Source organism: Crinia signifera, chromosome 2, assembly GCF_055691185.1.
Source record: "Crinia signifera chromosome 2, ASM5569118v1, whole genome shotgun sequence".
NCBI classification, from domain to species: Eukaryota; Metazoa; Chordata; class Amphibia; order Anura; family Myobatrachidae; genus Crinia; species Crinia signifera.
Window position 1 is genome coordinate 189,677,846 of NC_139218.1, and position 19,492 is coordinate 189,697,337.

A 19,492-nucleotide genomic window follows, 5' to 3' on the forward strand; every position below is an offset into this window, starting at 1 on the left:
CTAACCAGAAAGAAGCCTTTCCTCCTAATGGTAATTTGAGAGATGCCTTGAATTATTAATACTGTATGTGCTGCTGGTTACACCCTTTCTAATATTTAGTATTCGGCTTATTGCCTACCAGTATTCACCTCACTATTTCATAACACTGTCGTTGGTATAGACCAGGGGTCAGGGAACTTTTTTACCTTTTACATTAAAATATATTTATATCTGCCAATGTTACCCCCTTGATTTGAAAATAAGGAATTCATATATTTGTAATACACACTGTACCCACAGAAATTGATGATATATCCTGCTAGTATGGTACACAGCCTGGCAGCAATTGATGATGATGATGATTACCATGTATGGCTGTGTGTGGTACAAAATTTGCACCACACACAGCTATACATGGTAATCATAGTCATCACTAATGGCTGCCAGGCCGTGTGTGGTATAGTCATTGATAATATGCTATCCAGGCAACTATTAATGTCAGTATTTCAAAGCGATATAGTGACAGTCTGTGCAAGTCGTCCCCCCCCCCCTAGACTACAGATGGGTATACCTTGACAGGAGCCTATAACCAGGCAAAGAAATTTGGCACCACAGCGGCAATACAGACTGCGCTCTACCGAGATGGCGCAGCAACTACTCGACTCTACTGAAGAAGCGGGTGTACTTTGAGGCGGGGCCTGAGGCATCACACAGGGAAGCGTGTTATACACAAGGGCCTGATGCACTGCACTGTCAGGTCCTTGTACACTACAGTACAGTAACACACACTCACAGCCGGGCTTGCATAAAGAATCTATATATAGATTCTCTATGCAATGAAATAAACATTTATATGCATGCCCGGCTGTGTCACGGCAGCACGACCGTCCATTACCCCCAGGAATTTAATTTTTACCCCATTTGGGGTAAAAATGACCTCAAGTATAGAGAAACAGAAAAAGGGGATAGAAATGAAGTACCAACTAACCATCAACTAACTGGCATTTTCTAAACATGATATTTAGGAGCTGATTGGCTGCTTCTTTATGCCCAACCACTTTATCTCTCCTCAATGCTTAGTACATAGACCTTATAAAACATGTACAAAAAGTAATAACAAGAAAAATAAATAGGGAAATATTACCAATAATAACGCACCTTTACACTGAGAGGAATTGTATTTTTTGATGTCGGAGCTTTAGTGCATGGTTTTTCTTCTTTAGTTTGGACTTGTCTTTTAGGTGGCCTTGGAGGCGGCTGTTGATTGCTTGGCAGGCTTCTCAGCAGACTATAGTAAAACCCTTCCTGAAGCTCTTCCACCTTAATGGAAGTAATCTGTGGTTCAAGTGATGTAACGGGATCTTCCAATAAAACCACTGACATATTAAAGTATTTAATAGGCAACTCAAAGCATTCCGAGACCTTGTCAACTAGACTGATCAACAACACTGGTTCTTCAAGTATCTCTTCCAGCCTGAGAGAACCAAAGGAAGCCAAAGGGTCAACGGGCAAAACTGTGTCCTTTGATACAACTTTAACTTCACAAGGAAGTTTAAGTTTCTGGATTATATTAGAAATACTGTATTTTTTGTTATCTTTAACGTCTTCTACAAAACGTCCTTCCATACAGAAAGGTAGCATGATTTCTTCAGGTTCATCATCATCATCATCATCTGCAGATTCTTTAATACACACTAAAACATCTACTTCTTCTGTTCCCACTTGGGTTGACGGGACAGCTTTGGTATGGCGCAAAATATGTAAATGATCTCCGATAGAAAGGGAGGGGTAAGTATCATCAACACTCTCGCAATCCTGGGTTACCACCACTGTTAATTTGCTTCCAGCTATCATTCTGGTCCAAATCTCGTAAATTGATGAAAACTCTCTTGGTTTTTGACGAAATTTCCCTTGGTACAAGTTGTGGATGTAAAAAAACCTGTAAATCTTACCTTTCATGCCTGAAGCTAGCACTTTTTTAGAAATATTTTTTTTGTAAATTATGATTTTTTGTCCTCTTTGTAAAGCAGAGTAATTGTCATTTTTCAACAAATGGTTGCATTCTTCTCTATCCAGAATTTCCGCTACAACTGGAAACTTGTCTTCATGCTCACAAACATCTGTCAACAGCAAAGGCTGGATAAAGGTGATGTCTCCACACCGGTCAGTTATGTCTATTACATCTACCTCTAGGCTTGATGGTATGTTCACAAAACCTTTTCTCACTGAAATAAGGGAACAGAAACGCTTTGAAATTAATATTATTTCATGTATATATATATATATATTTATATATATATATATAACAATAAAATTATAGGTGCGCTGACACTTTTTCTGTCCTTATAGAAACACTTTAAAAGTGATCCTTATCCACACTCAGTCCAATGGTTTAACTTGTTTAGGGCAGCAGCTCCCCTCTGGTGAACCCGATTCCCACGGGAACTTCAGAACATTTCCATCTAAAACAAATAGAGACGGCGCTTCATAGTGTAATACCGGTTATTTAAAACAGGTGGACAATGCTAACAGCAAATCTCCTATTATGATGGTAGACCGCGTACCGAGGTGTTCCTCTGGTGTGGGCTGCCTACCACCCCACTGACGAAGTCCTATGACGAAACGCGTAGGGACGTGGCCTGTGTGACGCACTGTGTGCCGCTGGAGATCGAGCTGTGTGGCTGCTCTCGCTCATAGACGCTGAGGTGCTGGGTTCCGGAATTGACATCGTGCTCCTGGAGCAGTGAGAGGTCCCGTGAGTGAGCTACAAGTGCCTGCAGTTTGTGCCAGTGGTTATTTGATATATATCTTGTGGTAGCCAGCCCACACCGGAGGAACACCTCGGTACGGGTTCTACCTTCCTAATAGAAGATTTGCTGTTAGCATTGTCCACCTGTTTTAAATAAATGGTATTACACTATGCAGTGCCCCCTCTATTTGTTTTATATATATATATATATATATATATATATATATATATATAATACAAAATGTTCTATAAAAAATGTTTTTATACAATCTTTTATTTTGTTTTATTTTTCGACTATACAAAAAGAAGGCACTGAGCAAACCCAATATTATACATTTAAAGTTTGTACTTATCAAAATAATTTGTGTATTTTATGGAATATAAGGGGTTTATTTACTAAGGAGTAAATTTACTAAGACTGGAGTTGAAGGTGGGATGTTGCCCATAGCAACCAGTCAGATCCTACTTCCTATTTATTTAGTACCTTCTAGATCAGGGGTCCTTAAACTATTCTACTCTGGGACCCCATTAGACAATAAAAATAATTCCGGGACCCCAGCAAGTGACTGCAGAAGGTCATCACAAGGTCAGCAGACAGCATATACATGGTGGCAGCATTATGAAGGCATAAAATGATAGTCTAAAATAACAGACAACTCAATAGATTTTTCAGACTCCTTGAATCAATGACTGAGATTAGAAAAGTCATCAGCCTGATGAACAGCATCATGGAGTCGCGACCCCATGCTGAGAAGGTCAGGACCCACTTTGGGGTCAGGACCCACAGTTTGAGAACCGCTGTTCTAGATGATTTTATATAGAATCAGATTAATTGCTATGGGCAACATCCCATCTTCAATAGAACTCCCATCTTAGTAAATGTACCCCTTAGTACAGATATGGGAAACTTTCAGCCCTCCAGCTGTTGTTGAACTACAAATCCCAGCATGCCCTGCTACAGTTTTGCTATTTTGGCCATGCTGAAACTATTGCAGGGCATGCTTGGATGTGTAGTTCAACAATAGCTGGAGGGTTGCTGTGGGCAACATCCCATCTTCCATACAACTCCCATCTTAGTAAATTTACCCCTGAGATGGGAGTTCTATTGAGGGTGGGATGTTGAACATACTGTAGCAAGCAATCAGAATGTACTTCTTAATATTTTAGCACCTTTTAGAAGATAATAGATTGAATCTGATTGGTTGCCCATAGTAACATCCCATCTTCAATAGAAATAAGTAAACCCTAAAGGGTAAATTTACTAACGCTTATAAAATTAAAAGAGGTGTTGTTGCCCATAGCAACCAATCAGACTATGTCTATCATGTATCTTCTACTCCGCAATTGTGGAGTCTGTACTGTGGTCCTCAATACTGGTCTGGTACGGCTCCGCCAGCGAGAGAGACAAATGCAGACTCCAAAAGGTAGTCAGAACTGCAGAGAAGAAAATCGGGACAGACCTTCCCTCTGTCCAGGACCTGTACCTGTTTAGAGCAAAAAAGCGGGCAACGAAGATAGTCAAGGACCAACTACATCCTGGCCATGGCTAGTTTAACCTGCTGCCACCAGGCAGACGTTAAAGGTCTATTCCCGCCAGGTCCACCAGAAGCCTAAAACGTTTCTTCCCTCAAGCGGTTCACCTGTTGACACATTAACTCATGAACTCCTCACTGTCTAGTCGCGCCATAACTCTTTGCCCATAATCTAACACGGTGTCCCCTCGGAATAACTTTCTATATGGCTGTACATGTTTCCCCCACCTGTTTATATTGTTTATTGTTTATATTATATGCTGTTTACTTGTTACCCACCTGGCTGCTGCACAGCAAACCGAAAACAAATTCCTAGTATACACAAGTATACCTGGCCAATAAAGCTGATTCTTATCTATTACATCGTAGAAAATAATAATTGGTTGCTTTGGACACCTGTTAATTTTTAGAAGCATTTGTAAATTAACCCCTAAGTGTTATGTCTGAAAGTGTGGTGAAAATAAAATGCCATTTAGTGACATGTATCAAGCTTCAACAAGTGATAAAGTGGAGAGAGATAAACAACCAGGCAATCAGCTCCTACCTGTCATTTTTTAAACCCAACTTGTAACATGACAGTTAGGAGCTGATTAGCTGGCTGTTTATCACTCTATACATTATCACTTTTTAAAGCTTGATACATCTGGCCCATTAGATGTCTATTTTTGTGCAAATAAATGCACTTGAAAGGACGTACATGTAGACTAGTGGCAAACACATGAGTGCAATATTTTTTTTACAAAGGTTTTACAAAGGTTTTTCTACAATCTTCAATAAGGACATGCTTGTGGTATGAATAATTAAACCAGATAGAAGAATAACCTTTAATGACTCAAAATATTAAAATAGGTTCAAAGTTCCTTTTATTTAATGTTCCTCTATGACCTAAAGACCTCTCTGTTTCTATGGAAGAATGACACAGATTTAAATGGAAATACAGTATGAAAACAGTCTGTTTGTAGTAGTTATTTCACTTAAATTCAAAAACTCACTCTGCATAATAGTTTTGATTTCATACACTGGCTGGAGATTGTATGTTCCAGTTCCAATAGTTCTGCATTTGAAATTACGTTTCAGTAACACTGGGCATTGCAATATCTGATCCAATGTGTATGATTCCTCATTTTCACACTCATAGAATTGTCCCACTGTCGATAAGGGCATGGTGATGCTGTACGACTCGGAACCATGGCAGACGTGACATTCCGCACAACGGGTGTATCTGTCAACTGACACTAAACGAATAGGAAGTAGGTGACTAAGGACATGATCTCCCACGATAAAGTCAGACTTGGAGGTAAACCAGTATGGAAGCATGTCATTTCCACAGGATAACTGCTCGTGTAACGTCCCCAAAGTGGTGTACAAACAATTATGCACACTGATTTGAAAAACACCTGGAATACAGATATTTGATTACATAATCAATAATTTCATCATATCAAAAATATCCAAACTTTATTTTATTACATGGTATTGTAGAAATTGATAATTTGTTAATAAATAAATAAATATGTAATCCCTGCCAAAAACACTGACTTTCAGTCAATTGCTTGGTTATGGAAAACAAAAGGTGAACAACAATTTCCAGTGGAGCAATGGTGCTTCAGAAGTGAGTCTTCCTAGGTTTCACCAACACCTTGGATGATAGTCTAGAAAAAAAGGGCTTGGAAGAGACTCATAGCTTGATAATTAAATTAATAACAATAAATTAATAAAGATAATAAAGAAAAAAAGTTCTTATGTGATTCTTGTGTGTAGCGTGTCCTTTTGTGTTGCGATGACTCCCAATGGTTATGTTTTCAATGATGCACATAAAAAGAGAAATACGATAATAGTGTGGTTAGATAGATGCGTGTAAAAATAAACATATAAATTCACAGTGCCGCAAGGTGGTGGGCGTTGATGAACATTTGAGGAGGGTAAACAGCCACTTGCTTATTGGACTTTATGTATGTATTTTAAACTTTTTTTGGCACTTGTTTAGTTTCACAGCGGCAGTTACGTACTTAGGGGGTTATTCTAGTTCACTCTTTCTGACAAATTCCTTCTTAGATGGACAAAACCATGTGCACTGCAGGTGGGGCAGATGTAACTTGTGCAGAGAGAATTAGATTTGGGTGGGGTTTTACTTCAAAGTGAGAGCTATATTGCAGTGTAAAAATAAAGCAGCCAGTATTTTCCCTGCACAGAAACAAAATAACTCACCCATATCTAATTATCTCTGCACAAGTTACATCTGCCCCCCTGCAGTGCACATGGTTTTGGCCATCTAAGAAGGAATCTGTCAGAAAGAGTGAACTAGAATAACCCCCTTAGGGTAGTGTCCCTTTCAGAATCGGCCTAGTGTTCCCGCGACCAGCGTGACCAGCATAGTCAGCGTAGTCAATCAGAAGTAGCGTAGTGTGTTCCGTAGTCAGTTAGAAGTAACGTAGTGTGTTCCGCACGACCAGCGAAGTTAGTCAGAAGTAGCGTAGTGGGTTCAGCTAGTTATCGTAGGCAGTTCTAGTCAGCGTGTGACAGGCAGACATATTACAGTCATGGCTGCTGAAAAGCTGACACTCTTCAACCTGCCCCAGACTGAGGAGTCGGTGGCATTTCTGCAGAGCCACAAATTCCGGCCTGACACCCAGACCTGCCCGAATGGGCACCCTATGAGGCTCAGTGTTAGGGAGCGGATGTGGTGCTGACATATCCGCAGCTGTGGCAAGAAGGTAAGTGTCAGGACTGTGCAGTGGTTCAGAGGGTGCCATCTGACCTTTGTCACCCTGATCTGGTTTGTGTTCTGTTGGGCAGAGGAGCTGACCAGCATCTGCTTCTGTCAGCGACATCTGTCCATCTTACAGGCAACCACTGTCCTCTATAACAACGTAATGCGGGAGGCCTGCACCGTCGACCTCCTGTCGCAGCCTCACCGGTGAATTGGCGGCCCAGGCACCATTGTGGAAGTCGACGAAAGCCTATTCGTCAAACGGAAGAGCCATGTTGGCAGTGGGTCTTCGGGGGGCATCTCCAGGGAGACCAGAGAGTGCTTCGTTACGGCAGTCAAGAGACGTAATGCCAGCACCCTCATGGCTGGCCTACAAGACGGAGCAGCTTGAGCAGGCTGGGTACGACCACTCCAGGGAGCACCACCGGTACCACTTTGTGGATCCGGAGACCGGGGTTCACACCCAGAACATTCAGAGGCTGTGGGGTTCCTGCAAGTGGCGCAATAAGCACCAAAGGGGCACTGCACGCCATCAGCTGAACTCCTACTTGCAGGAGTTCATCTGGAGGAAGACCCTTGGTGCAGAAGACCCCTTCCAGCGCATCCTGCACACGCTGACTCTGCTCCCCAGGCAGAGAAAGGCGATGCCGCAGAGGCAGAGATGACTTCGGCTGCTGTTTCTGCCGGTGCAGTTTAAGAGGAATTACTTTTTCAAATTTTTTGTGTCATTTTTCTTCTTCTTATTCATCCAGAACATGAATACTGTCACATTAGGAGGGCAAATTCTTAAAAAAAACGCTACGCACTTTTTACCACCTATAGTTTGGGGAGTGAGGTACACCATTAACACCTCCATCAATAAAATAAACCACTACAGGTATTTTTCCCCTTTTATAGTGGTGGGTAAGGTACGCCCTGTCTCCTTAGAGGAAACACTCATTATAAGGGCCCTTTAACTCTTGGGGAGATTACAAATGGGATATATCCCTAAGGTGATATACGGTATATAGGATTTATAATACGAGATTCTCATTTAATTCAATACTACACATTGGAGCTTTTCTGTTTTTTCCTCGCTTCCTCTACACACCTCATCTCAAGTCACTGGTGAGGAATATCAGACGATAGATGAAACTCTAAAAAAGAAACCTTGATAGGAGTTTTCACCATCAACCCTATGTGAGTTATGGTACGCCGACTGTACAACTAATTCACCTAGATATGATGCAACAGCTTGAATACTGAAAAAAAAAAACCACTATATGTTTTACCACGTATGCTTTCTGCGAGTTCTGGGTACGCCCCTTGAGCAATCTTGATTACTCTATTTCTGTAAAGATACCTTGACATATGTCTCACTGCACCTCAAATGGTGAGTGAGGTATGCCGTATCAGAAGAAATATCCACCTTATCTTATGCTGATTTAAATTGAGAAAAAGAAGCTACACATTGTTGTTCTCATTTGTTTTTCATACCATTGGAGCACATTTCAAAGAAATAATGTCCAGACAGCCTGAACTTGAAGAACACCACACTGCCTGGAGGAAAAAGAAACCATTACAGGTTTGAAAACACGTCACTTTAGAGTGAGTTGGGTACGCCCACCACCTTACGGCACCTTGAATTTATATATTTATTTTTCCACGCATCTATCTAACCACACGTTTATCTTACAGATGGGGCAGGCTTCTTCTTTGCTGGCGAATCGCCAAGACGTCACCGCTGGCGATCCGCCAGCAGCCTGCCTCACCATCTGACTGAGACGCGCGTGTGTCTCACGCGCACGCGCGTCTCAATCTCCGTCGGCGGGGCGACGGAGACCCTGTCCGTCTCTGCTTCAGGGAGACGGACAGGATTAGGGATGGTGCGGGCAGGCGGCTGGGACCCCGGGTGACCGCTGACAAGCCGGCGGTGACCCGGGGGAAGCGATGGAAGCGCCGTCGGAATGGTACGCGAGCGCCTCTCGTGCGCGTGCGTCCCCTTCTCGCTATAGAGATGGCGCTGGCGGGGGATGGCGGCTGGCGTCGCCATCGCCATCCCCTGCAAAGATGGGACCTGCCCCATCTGTATTTCTCATTTTATGTGCATCATTGAAAACATATCCATTGGGAGTCATCACACGGAGCACCTCTTTATTAAAAAAAAGGACACTCTACACACAAGAATCACATAAGAATTTTTTTCTTTATTATCTTTATTAATCATTTATTGTTATTAATTTAATTATCAAGCTATGCACCTCCTGAAGATTTGCTTGGTTATGTATACTTAAAAACCAACACAAATAATGTACATTTATTCATGTGTTATAATCGGTATCTGCAGAACTATTATTATGATAGTGGACAATGAACAAGGACTTAACGACATAGGAATTAAACTGCACTGTGAAATAGACCTCAGTAAGGGTTCCATTTGGATAACGTTAAAAGCCGGTTTCAAAATATGGGCTAACGCGCAATAACAGCACCCATTCCAGCAATCAGAGCCTATTAAATAGGAACCAATAGGTTGCCATAAAATGCAAATAGCAACCACACCTTTACAAAGGATATAGACTAAAGTAAGTATACCTTGAAAGTCATTGGGCAGGATCTGGTACTTTCCTGTTTGCAGATTCACAAGCGACAGAGACTGCAACTCTTTGCCAACAACTTTCAGGAAATCCCCAGTTGACAAACAACATTCAGAGCCCTGGATATCATATACTGAACCTGTAAACAAAACAGAAACTAAATTGTAGACAATAGTACGAATTTGAGCTTGCATATGAAATATTCTATATTACACATTCATTAATAACCATTAACTATCTACATATTCATGTAGTATTGATTTTTGTAGGTATTTATTATTAAACATTTATTGTTTTTAAACTTTTTCTTTTATTGTTCGGCACATAGGAGCCAATGCAGAGCTGAAGACAGGTTGGCCATGATTGCTCATGCAATACTTGCACAGGACAACAATGATTGTAATCTTTTACTTAAAAGGTTCTTCAAGGCATCTGCAGAGATAGAGCGACAAGAGTTGAAAATGACCAGCAGATAGCGATTAAGACAGGAAAGACAGAAGGCAAGAGATCTTGGGTCACAGGTCATTTTGGGTATAGTTGACATAAAGGTTGTAAAGGAAGTATCTGATAATCTCATAATTGGAAACTCGAAAATGAAGGGAGGTGGATGTTCTTGTAGTGATAGAGACAGACCGGTTGGACATGGAGTTGAGCCGCAGAGTTTATTTGGATAGTGGGATCACATTCATATCACGTGCATGCAGGCCCTTTCATTTTGCTGATTTTTATTTATAATGGAGATCAGCACTGCTGCCTCCTTTGGTTCACTTAAGACTGCAGTGTAGCCACATGGGGGGGGTTATTCAGACCTGATCACTTTGTCGCAATTTAGCAGCGCCCCGTGACCACCCTGTAATTAGATAGGCAATGCCCAATCTGAGTGAAATCCTGCCCTGGGCGAACCTGCAAATGATGTAGCCTGGCTTGCAAAAATTAGCTGGATCAGGGATTAGCTGCTAATCCATTTGCAACTCACTTACCATCTAATGATATTTCCAGTGTGTTACACGGCAGATACAAGCAGTCGCTTTGGGGCTGTAGAATACATTTTTTGACTTCCCCTGGACACGCATGCATTTGCCCTGACATTCCCAGAAGATGTCCAGTTGCCGCCCCCATAATGCCTAATGCTTGTCGACCTTAGGCTTGTCTATTCAATGATCCCATTCCGATGAGAGGGAAATGAAGAGACAATTAAAGAGGGAGGGTTTGCTGAAGGAAAGGGGTCTGAGGATAAATAAGGGATCTGAGGGCCCAGGGGCTTTCAGAATACTTACCTGGGGAGAGAGAGGACAGCAACAGGGGGGTTACAGCCAGAGAGTTTTTAGAGACATTAAGCTGGGGAGCTTAAAGACAGCAGAAAGAGTATTACCAGTGGCGTAACTAAAGTGGGTGCAGGGGGTGCATTTTCTATGGGGCCTGGTGGCCGGGGGGGCCCGCGGGTCCAGCAAGCCACCCTCTGCACAATTCAAATGTTTTTAATATAATTATGGTGTGGCATGCAAGAGAGCAGTGCAAGCTCACCACTAATAGCAGGGGAGGGCGGCCATGTGAACACTGACACGGGTAACGACCTACATAGAGTCCCTCCCAGTCACAGACAGTGGTTAGATCATGATGCTCTCAGCAGATGTGGATGGGGTTCGGAACTCCGGATGTCCAGTGACACTAACTACTGGCAGAAGCCTGTGCGAGCAGGCAGGTACAGCTGATGCCGGGCTGTGGCCTGTGTGACTCTGATGCCTGGCAGCGGCCAGTGGGGGGTTAAGGTGAACCGCGGCACTGATGCTCGGTGAGCGCAGCGAGCCCGCAAGGGGGGCAAACCATGGCCCCCCCTTGTCGGCATTTCAGCGGTCAGGATTCTGGCGTCGGTATTTCGACCGTCGGGATTCCGACCGACGGCATTTCATACCGAATCCCTGTATATAATTAAAACAGATTTCAGTTATATAAGGGATGAAGCAAACGCAAGTCTTTATTCAGCTTTAACTACTACGTAACTATGTAATTACGTCACCTACAAGAAGCACATAGAATTCTAGGGGACACCAACACATACACCAAACTGAAATAAGACCCAATGATACAGTTTAAATAAGAACTAGAAAAACATTTACAGAAAGGAAACAGTTGAGGTATTCTCAGCCATCAATAAATGAGATGCATGCACACTGCAGGTATATGCCAAAAAAAATCACATGAACCCCATAACTCCACCTGGCAGTCCCTTCATTTCAGGAATAAAATCACTCACATTAAACTTCTCACAATATGCACACATATGCTACAACCATACATTAAAAAACAACAATCATATCTGAGAGACACCACTCATATCCTTGACAAATTACAAAACATCAAATTGGGAAAGTATTTTCGGTTAGTAACCTTCTATGTGACCTCATTGTATTCAGTAATTGGTCACGAAAAAAGGAATGGAAAGCAGTCAATACCACCTCACTCAAGACATGATCATCACACCAGAAAATAAAAATTTCATTATCAGCAGTATCGACTTCATTTTGAAACATAACCACATCTGGTTCGAAAACCAGTTTTACTTACAAACCACGGGAACCATGGGCACGAGATTTGCCACCAGTTATGCCAATCTTGTAATGATCTTTCAACAAACTCATAAAGGGCCAGATGAAAAGTGATAAAATGGAGAGTGATAAACAACCAACCAATCAGCTCATACCTGTCATTAAACACAGTCTGTGACATGGCAGATAGGAGCTGATTGACTGACTGTTTATCACTCTCTATTTTATCACTTTTGAAGCTTAGTGCATCTGGCCCTTTATGAGTTTGTTGAAAGATCGTTACATCTTGCAAAGTGAGTGGCTGGAGGCAAGTCACATGCTCTGGACCCATTACATAGACAACGTCCTCTTCATATAGGCCCTTATTCTAATCTGTGCGGTACGGCCCGCGTGCGGCCGTACCGCCGATGTTTTCACTCTGCACATGCGCAGAGGTCACTCTGCGCATGTGCAGGCGAATTCGCCGCACACAAAAATTATACGCCGCAAAGGGGGCGTATAGGGGCGTGAGGGGCTTGATAGCCTCATTTACCTATGTATACGCCCCGCGTTTCATGGGCGTTCCCATGCAAACGCGGGGCGTATGCATGGTAATGAGGCTATGACGCCAGTGATGGGGGCGGAAAGCTGACATCGCCGGATGTCAGCTCTCCGCCCAAATACAAGCTTTCACACGGACGATTGTCCGTGTGGTCTAAGCTTGCGTGAGCGGGGGGAGCGTGCGGCCCTGCCTTCGATGGTCGTCGACCATCGAATGCAGGGGGCAGCTCCCACCATGGTGGAGGCGTACGCCCCACCATTTTCATGCGGATCGCCAGCCGTCCGCGTACGGACGGCCGTGGCGATCCGTCTTGTAGGCGGGGTTTGGTTTGTGCGGCCGGAGCAACGTATGCGGCTCCGGCCGCACAGATTAGAATAAGGGCCATAGAGAGGAGGCAACGAATCATTAACTAAACTTCCTGACATACATAAACAATAACAAAAACAACCTGATATTCACCACCACATATAGTAAAACTAAAGTAAACTTCCAAGCCCTCAATATCTTCATAGATGATTCCCAAATTCATACCAAGACATAACAAAACTGTTGATGTAAATAGTTACATATTATCAATAAGTTGGCACCACCCAAACTGGCTGAAATCTGCACATAAAAGCCAATTTATGAGACTCAGACACAAGTGTTCCCAATTATCCGACTACATAGAACATGGAAATGAATTGGCTATGCAATTCTTAGAAAAACAATACTTATGCTGCCCATACATATGTGAGATATTGCATGCAATCATTCGATTTCAACCACATCTGGCCAATAAATCGAATGATAGAAACATAGAAACATAGAATTTGACGGCAGATAAGAACCACTTGGCCCATCTAGTCTGCCCCTTTTTTTAAACATGTTACCTCAAACCATATTTGATCCATATTTTTTGTAAGGATATCAATATGCTTATACCAAGCATGTTTAAATTGTACTACTGTATTTGCGTCTACCACCTCTGATGGTAGGCTATTCCACTTATCTACTACTCTTTCTGTGAAGTAACTCTTCCTCACATTTCCCCTGAATCTTCCTCCTTCTAGTTTCAGTGCATGTCATCGTGTTCTGTTGCTCCTCTTCCTGTGAAGAATGTCTCCCACCTGTACCTTGTTAAAACCCTTGATATATTTGAAAGTTTCTATCATGTCCCCCCTTTCCCTTCTCTGCTCTAAAGTATACATATTAAGATCTTTTAGTCTTTCCTGGTACGTTTTGTGATGTAGGCCATGCACCATTTTAGTTGCCCTTCTTTGTACAGTCTCTAATGTATTTATATCCTTCTGGAGATATGGCCTCCAGAACTGAACACAATACTCTAGGTGAGGTCGTACCAATGACCTATACAGTGGCATTATTACTTCTTTCTTTCTACTGCTGATACCTCTTCCTATGCAACCAAGCACCTGACTTGCCTTCTTCATTGCTTTGTTACATTGCCTACCTGCTTTTAAGTCCCCTGAAATAGTGACACCTAGATCCCTCTTCAGTGGTATAACTATGTTTTGGGCGCCCCCCCGCCGTTAGGGGGGGGGCACCCCCCCGCCCCGCCAAGCACCCCTGCCCTGCCGCCCATGCAACCCCCCCCTCAATCCCCCACAGCCTTACCTATCGCACTGGTCCCGGCGGCTCCGTTCTTCTGCTGAGGACCACCAGAAAATGGCCGCCCCCATACAGCAGACTGTGTGCTATATGGGGGGCGGCCATTTTGTGGTGGTCCTCAGCAGGAGAACGGAGCCCCGGGACCAGCGAGATAGGTAAGTGTGCGGGGGATTGGGGGGGGGGGGGGGTGTTTAACTATAGCACCGCAGCTCCCGGCGCCCCCCCGCGGTGGCGGGGGCTGCGGTGCTATAGTTATGCCGCTGTCCCTCTCTTCCTCAGTAGTTTCCATTATAGTGCCATTTATACTATATTTAGTCTTTGGATTTCTGAGACCCAAGTGCATGATTTTGCATTTTTTGGCATTAAACTGTAGTTGCCATGCTCTTGACCATTCCTCTAATCTACTTAGACCCTCAATCATTTGTTTTACCCCTCCTGGTGTGTCTACCCTGTTGCATACCTTTGTGTCATCTGCAAAAAGGCACATTTTACCCTCAATTCCATTTGCAATATCACCAATAAAGATATTAAAAAGCACCGGTCCAAGTACAGATCCCTGGGGTACTCCACTTGTAACCTTTCCCTCCTTTGACTGTACTCCGTTTATTACAACTCTCTGTTTTCTGTCCTGCAACCACGCTCTTATCCATTCAACTATCTTAGAATCCAATCCCAAGCTTTCAAGTTTATTTAACAGTCTGCGATATGGGACAGTGTCAAAAGCTTTACTAAAGTCTAGATAAGCTACATCTACAGCCCCACCTTGATCTATTACTTTAGTCACCCAGTCAAAAAAGTCAATAAGATTTGTTTGACACGATCTTTCCCCAGTAAACCCATGCTGTTTTGGATCCTGTAAATTGCTGGTTTTGAGATATTCTACAACTCTTTGTTTTAAGAGTGTTTCCATCAATTTCCCTACTACTGATGTAAGGCTCACTGGTCGATAGTTGCTTACCTCTTCCTTGCTTCCACTTTTGTGCAGTGGGACTACATTCATTGTTTTCCAGTCCTCTGGGATTACTCCAGTAGCTAGTGACTGGTTGAATAATTCTGTTATTGGTTTTACCAGCTCCCCTTTAAGATCTTTTAGTATCCTTGGATGTATCCCATCTGGCCCCATTGATTTATCCACTTTCAGTTTTGAGAGATCTGTGAGGACTTTCTCCTCTGTAAATGTACTTGTCTCTCCCTCAGTTTTCTGACTATATTTGCAACTTAACTGTGGCCCCTTCCCCTCTCATTCAGCAGTGAATACTGAGCAGAAATAATTATTAATATTATCTGCTATTACATTGTCCCCCTCAAGAAAACTTCCACTCTCTGTCTTCAGTCTAATTATTCCACTTTTTGTTTTTCTCCTTTCACTTATATACCTAAAAAAAGTTTTCCCCCCTTTACCCACTGACTGGGCCATTTTCTCTTCAGCCTGTGCTTTTGCACATCTGATTACCTTCTTAGCCTCCTTCTGTCTAACAAGATACACCTCTTTGTCCTCATTCTTCTGCGTCTGCTTAAATTTCTTAAAGGCCAACTTTTTTGCTTTCACAATACTTGCTACTTCTTTGCAAACCACAATGGCTTTCTTTTTCTTGTGTTTTTCCTAACTCTTTTGACACAAAGTTCTGTTGCTTTTAGAATTGCACTTTAAAATTTTTTCCCACTTATTCTGCACTCCTTCCAAGTTCCTCCACTCTGCCAAAGAATCCCTTACAGAGTTTCCCATCTCTACAAAATCAGCCTTCCTAAAATCTAACACCTTTGTTTTTGCATGCATGATTGCATGCATTTTTAAGCTGACATTCAACGCAATGCGCAGGCACGCCGTCGAATGTCGCATCAACAGATATTATGAGCTGCACATAATATTTAATGAATTGCATGAGCAATTGCATATGTTTTTTAACCACATGCAAATGCTCAAATGCAATCAGCAGCGGGTTCGGGGAGCGGGATCGGGATGGGACCAAAGCGCTGGCGGGGAGCTGGTACCTTAATGCTGGGGACCGGAGGGACTCAGCAGCAGCAGGGGAGGCATGGCGGCTGTGTAGCGGGGACCGGAGTGGTGGAGATTTCAGGCGGCAGGACTCGGCAGCGGCAGCAGATACACTGGACGGCCCTCTGATTGGTTGAGACTGCTGAGAGAGAGCTCTCCCAGCCAATCAGAGGGCCATCCAGTGTTTCAAAGTTAACTGCTGCTGACAAGTCCCGCCGCCTGAAAGCTCCACCGCTATGGTCCCCAGCTCCGGTTCCAACTACACAGCCCCACACCACCCCTTGTCATGACCACCATTTCTGCTACCTGTTTCCTCTGTGCTGTCCCTAGCCCCGAGATCTCTGACAAGTCATCTCCTGCCCTGGCGCTCACCTCCGCTGCTGGTTCCCATGCCGGTGGAGTGCATGCTGTCGCGGGTGACAACAGTGGTGTGTGCTCCTGTGCCAGGCGGGCTCTGGGTAGAGTGAGACATGAACCGCCATGATGGATCCATGTCAGGTCGGGCCTCTGGCTGGACACGCCGGCTGCAGCGCATCCGCGCACAATCACCGCCGGCTGGTTTCCATCGCCATCGCTGGCGGCAGCCATCTTTTGGGATACTTCAGCCTATGCTCCTTTCAGTAAGGTCAAGTGGCAACCAATCACCGCGCAGCTCACCCTTCAAATACTGACTTGCTGGGCTAGACCGGAAGTCAGTGCAATGATGTCTACCCGCATGCATCATTGATCCTCCCTGGCTGTCTGTAGTTGCTGCTACAGTTCTTGCACCTTTGGTGAAGTCTCTTTCAAGTCCTGCTGATAGTTTCACTGCTTGTACCATATAATCACGGAACCCTCTGCCGCCTATACGGATAAGACAAGGTTACCCCTCCAAAGGGGAAATATTTTCTTCTGCATTCCTGACTGTTATTCTCTGTGGTCATCCCTGGTTCTGCAGCTACGATCCTACTCAGCACAGATTCCTTCGGACTTCATCATCCAATCCAATCTTCCAATTCTTCAACCAATCATCCAATCCTCATCCAATCATCCAATTCTTCAACCAATCATCCAATCCTAATCCAATTCTTCTTCCAATTATCCAATTCTTCAACCAATCCTCATCCAACCATCCCATTCTTCAACCAATCATCCAATCCTCATCCAAATATACAATTCTTCAACCAATCATCCAATCTTTCTTCCAATCGCTCAATCATCCAATCTTGCAGTTATTCAATTATTCAATTACCAATCATCTCCAAAGCTCTTCCATAGAGTATTGTATATTATTGACTTTATCATTTATCAGAAACTACAGTTTTATTATTGTGTCATCATTCATATTCTGTACCGCAGTATCTTCATTAAATAAGGTTTACTTTATTCAATTGCTTCACTCCCTTCTGTCGTTAATGCAACAGCCATATATCAAAGCACCCAGCCTCCGTTACACTCCAGCTGGTGCTTCACGAAACATGACACCGCTCTTCCAGCACCCGATGACCATCGCAGGATGGTATGCGACATCGGGTTCTGCACTGGGCATCGCATTGCGATGTCCCATCACATCTGATCGCATAAGTGTATGGGCAGCAATAGACAGTGAGATATACTCAGCCTTCACACAAAAAGCACACACAGACAGAAAATACTTTCTTACAAACAGAGAAAAGAAGAAGATGGACCCTCAGGAAACACTTTCTGTTACACAATATTCAAAACAATCAGAAGCCTTATGACAGATTTTTAGAAACCGGACTCCTAGCAGACCATCTTCCAACACAACCCAAACTAGGATTCAAAAAAGCACCCAGTTTAAAACAAAAACTAGTGAGAATCCACATCTCTCCCAAATTCCCTACTCAGACGACTGCAAACCTAAAAAGTTTTTTTCTTTTGTGGAACTTGCACAGGATGCTCTAACCAACGACAATATCAACAAAACCAACTTCTCGCTTTCAGTCAGCAAATACAGGTACCACATACAGAATCAAGAACGAGATCACTTGTAACAGCAAAGGTGTGATGCAAGAAACATTTAGGCAGCTAAAACACCATATTTATGAGCACATCCGAAATATAAAACAAGGACACGAAGAACATAACCTATCCAAACACTTTAAATATCACCACAATGGAGACCCACAATCCCTGCAGTTTGTATGAAATAGTTAGTACACCCCAATTGGAGAGGAGGAGATTACACACACAGGATTAACACAACATAATTAAAATATATGTATGAACTAAAAACAATATCCCCAAGGGGACATAACTTGGACAATAAAATTCAATCCATAGTGGGTCAAAAAATTCAATAAAAATCCTAAATAGCTTAAACAGTATAAACCCAACCAAACAGAGTTTTCTTGACCATCCATTGTAAAATATCTACAACTGAGTTTTGCAACAGTCTATAGCAGTGGTTCCCAAACTGTGTGCCTAGGCTCCCTGGGGTGCCTCAGGACACTTGCAGGGGTGCCTTGGGTTGGTGGTCCAGGATCAATTCATATTATTAATGGTCAATGTAACAGACAAAACTAGTGCTGGTGGCTGCCAATCATAATATATGTGGACAAGCAGGATCAAATCCTGTCCCTTACCACATAACTGTGACATAAACACAATGTACTTAATTTAATATATTTTTTTCAAAATTTCTCAATAAGAAGCATTTGGCCTAGGGGTGCCTTGGGGTGCCTTGAAAACATTTTGATGCTCTAGGGTGCCGTGATTCAAAAAAGTTTGGGAACCACTGGTCTATAGAGTAAATACTAACATGGTTATATCATACTGAAGCCTCTGATATGTAACACCTTTGTTCATAAGAATGTACAAACTGATAGAATGTTTAAAACACTGAATTCACCTGTCTTTTTTACTTTATAACACAAACAGAATCAGTGGTCCACTGGTAAACATCACTGACCTAACAATAGGAAACACCCACTTCTGATTGACAATTCTTCCAACCAATGAAAGATTCATTAATTTAGCCGGAGGGCTACTTAAATGGAGAACACCACAATGACAATCACCTCTTTGAAGAAGGCTGTAAACAGCTGAAATGCTTTGAGGCATACCACCACATACCCAGGACCAGGACCGGATTATAAAAGGGGCACAAGGGGTCAATACACCTGGGCCCCTCTCTATCTAGGGGCCCCCTGTGGTTGGCATGTGTTAAAAAAAGTAGTAGTGCTGCAGCATCACCTATCTACCACTGTGACAATGATTAATGGTGCTGAGCATAAGGAGTCAAGGCAAACTGAC

General features: G+C 43.1%; 1 protein-coding gene and 1 long non-coding RNA gene across 3 annotated transcripts in view; one reads left to right on the forward strand and one right to left on the reverse strand.

Annotated features, from left to right (window-relative positions):
- LOC146060333 (uncharacterized) overlaps positions 1-5,934 on the forward strand; it is a 28,948-nt gene extending 23,014 nt beyond the window's left edge. The window contains exons 2-3 of the long non-coding RNA XR_014470413.1: positions 2,056-2,180; positions 5,399-5,934. This is a non-coding gene — a long non-coding RNA (uncharacterized LOC146060333). The remainder of the gene's footprint in view (positions 1-2,055; positions 2,181-5,398) is intronic.
- THEMIS2 (thymocyte selection associated family member 2) overlaps positions 1-19,492 on the reverse strand; it is a 57,501-nt gene that overhangs the window by 21,484 nt on the left and 16,525 nt on the right. For both annotated transcript variants that reach the window (XM_083173425.1, XM_083173424.1), the window contains exons 2-4: positions 9,545-9,685; positions 5,253-5,657; positions 1,138-2,204 (exon numbers count right to left, since the gene is read on the reverse strand). In XM_083173425.1, the coding sequence (XP_083029551.1) occupies positions 1,138-2,204; positions 5,253-5,657; positions 9,545-9,685 (1,613 nt within the window). The remainder of the gene's footprint in view (positions 1-1,137; positions 2,205-5,252; positions 5,658-9,544; positions 9,686-19,492) is intronic.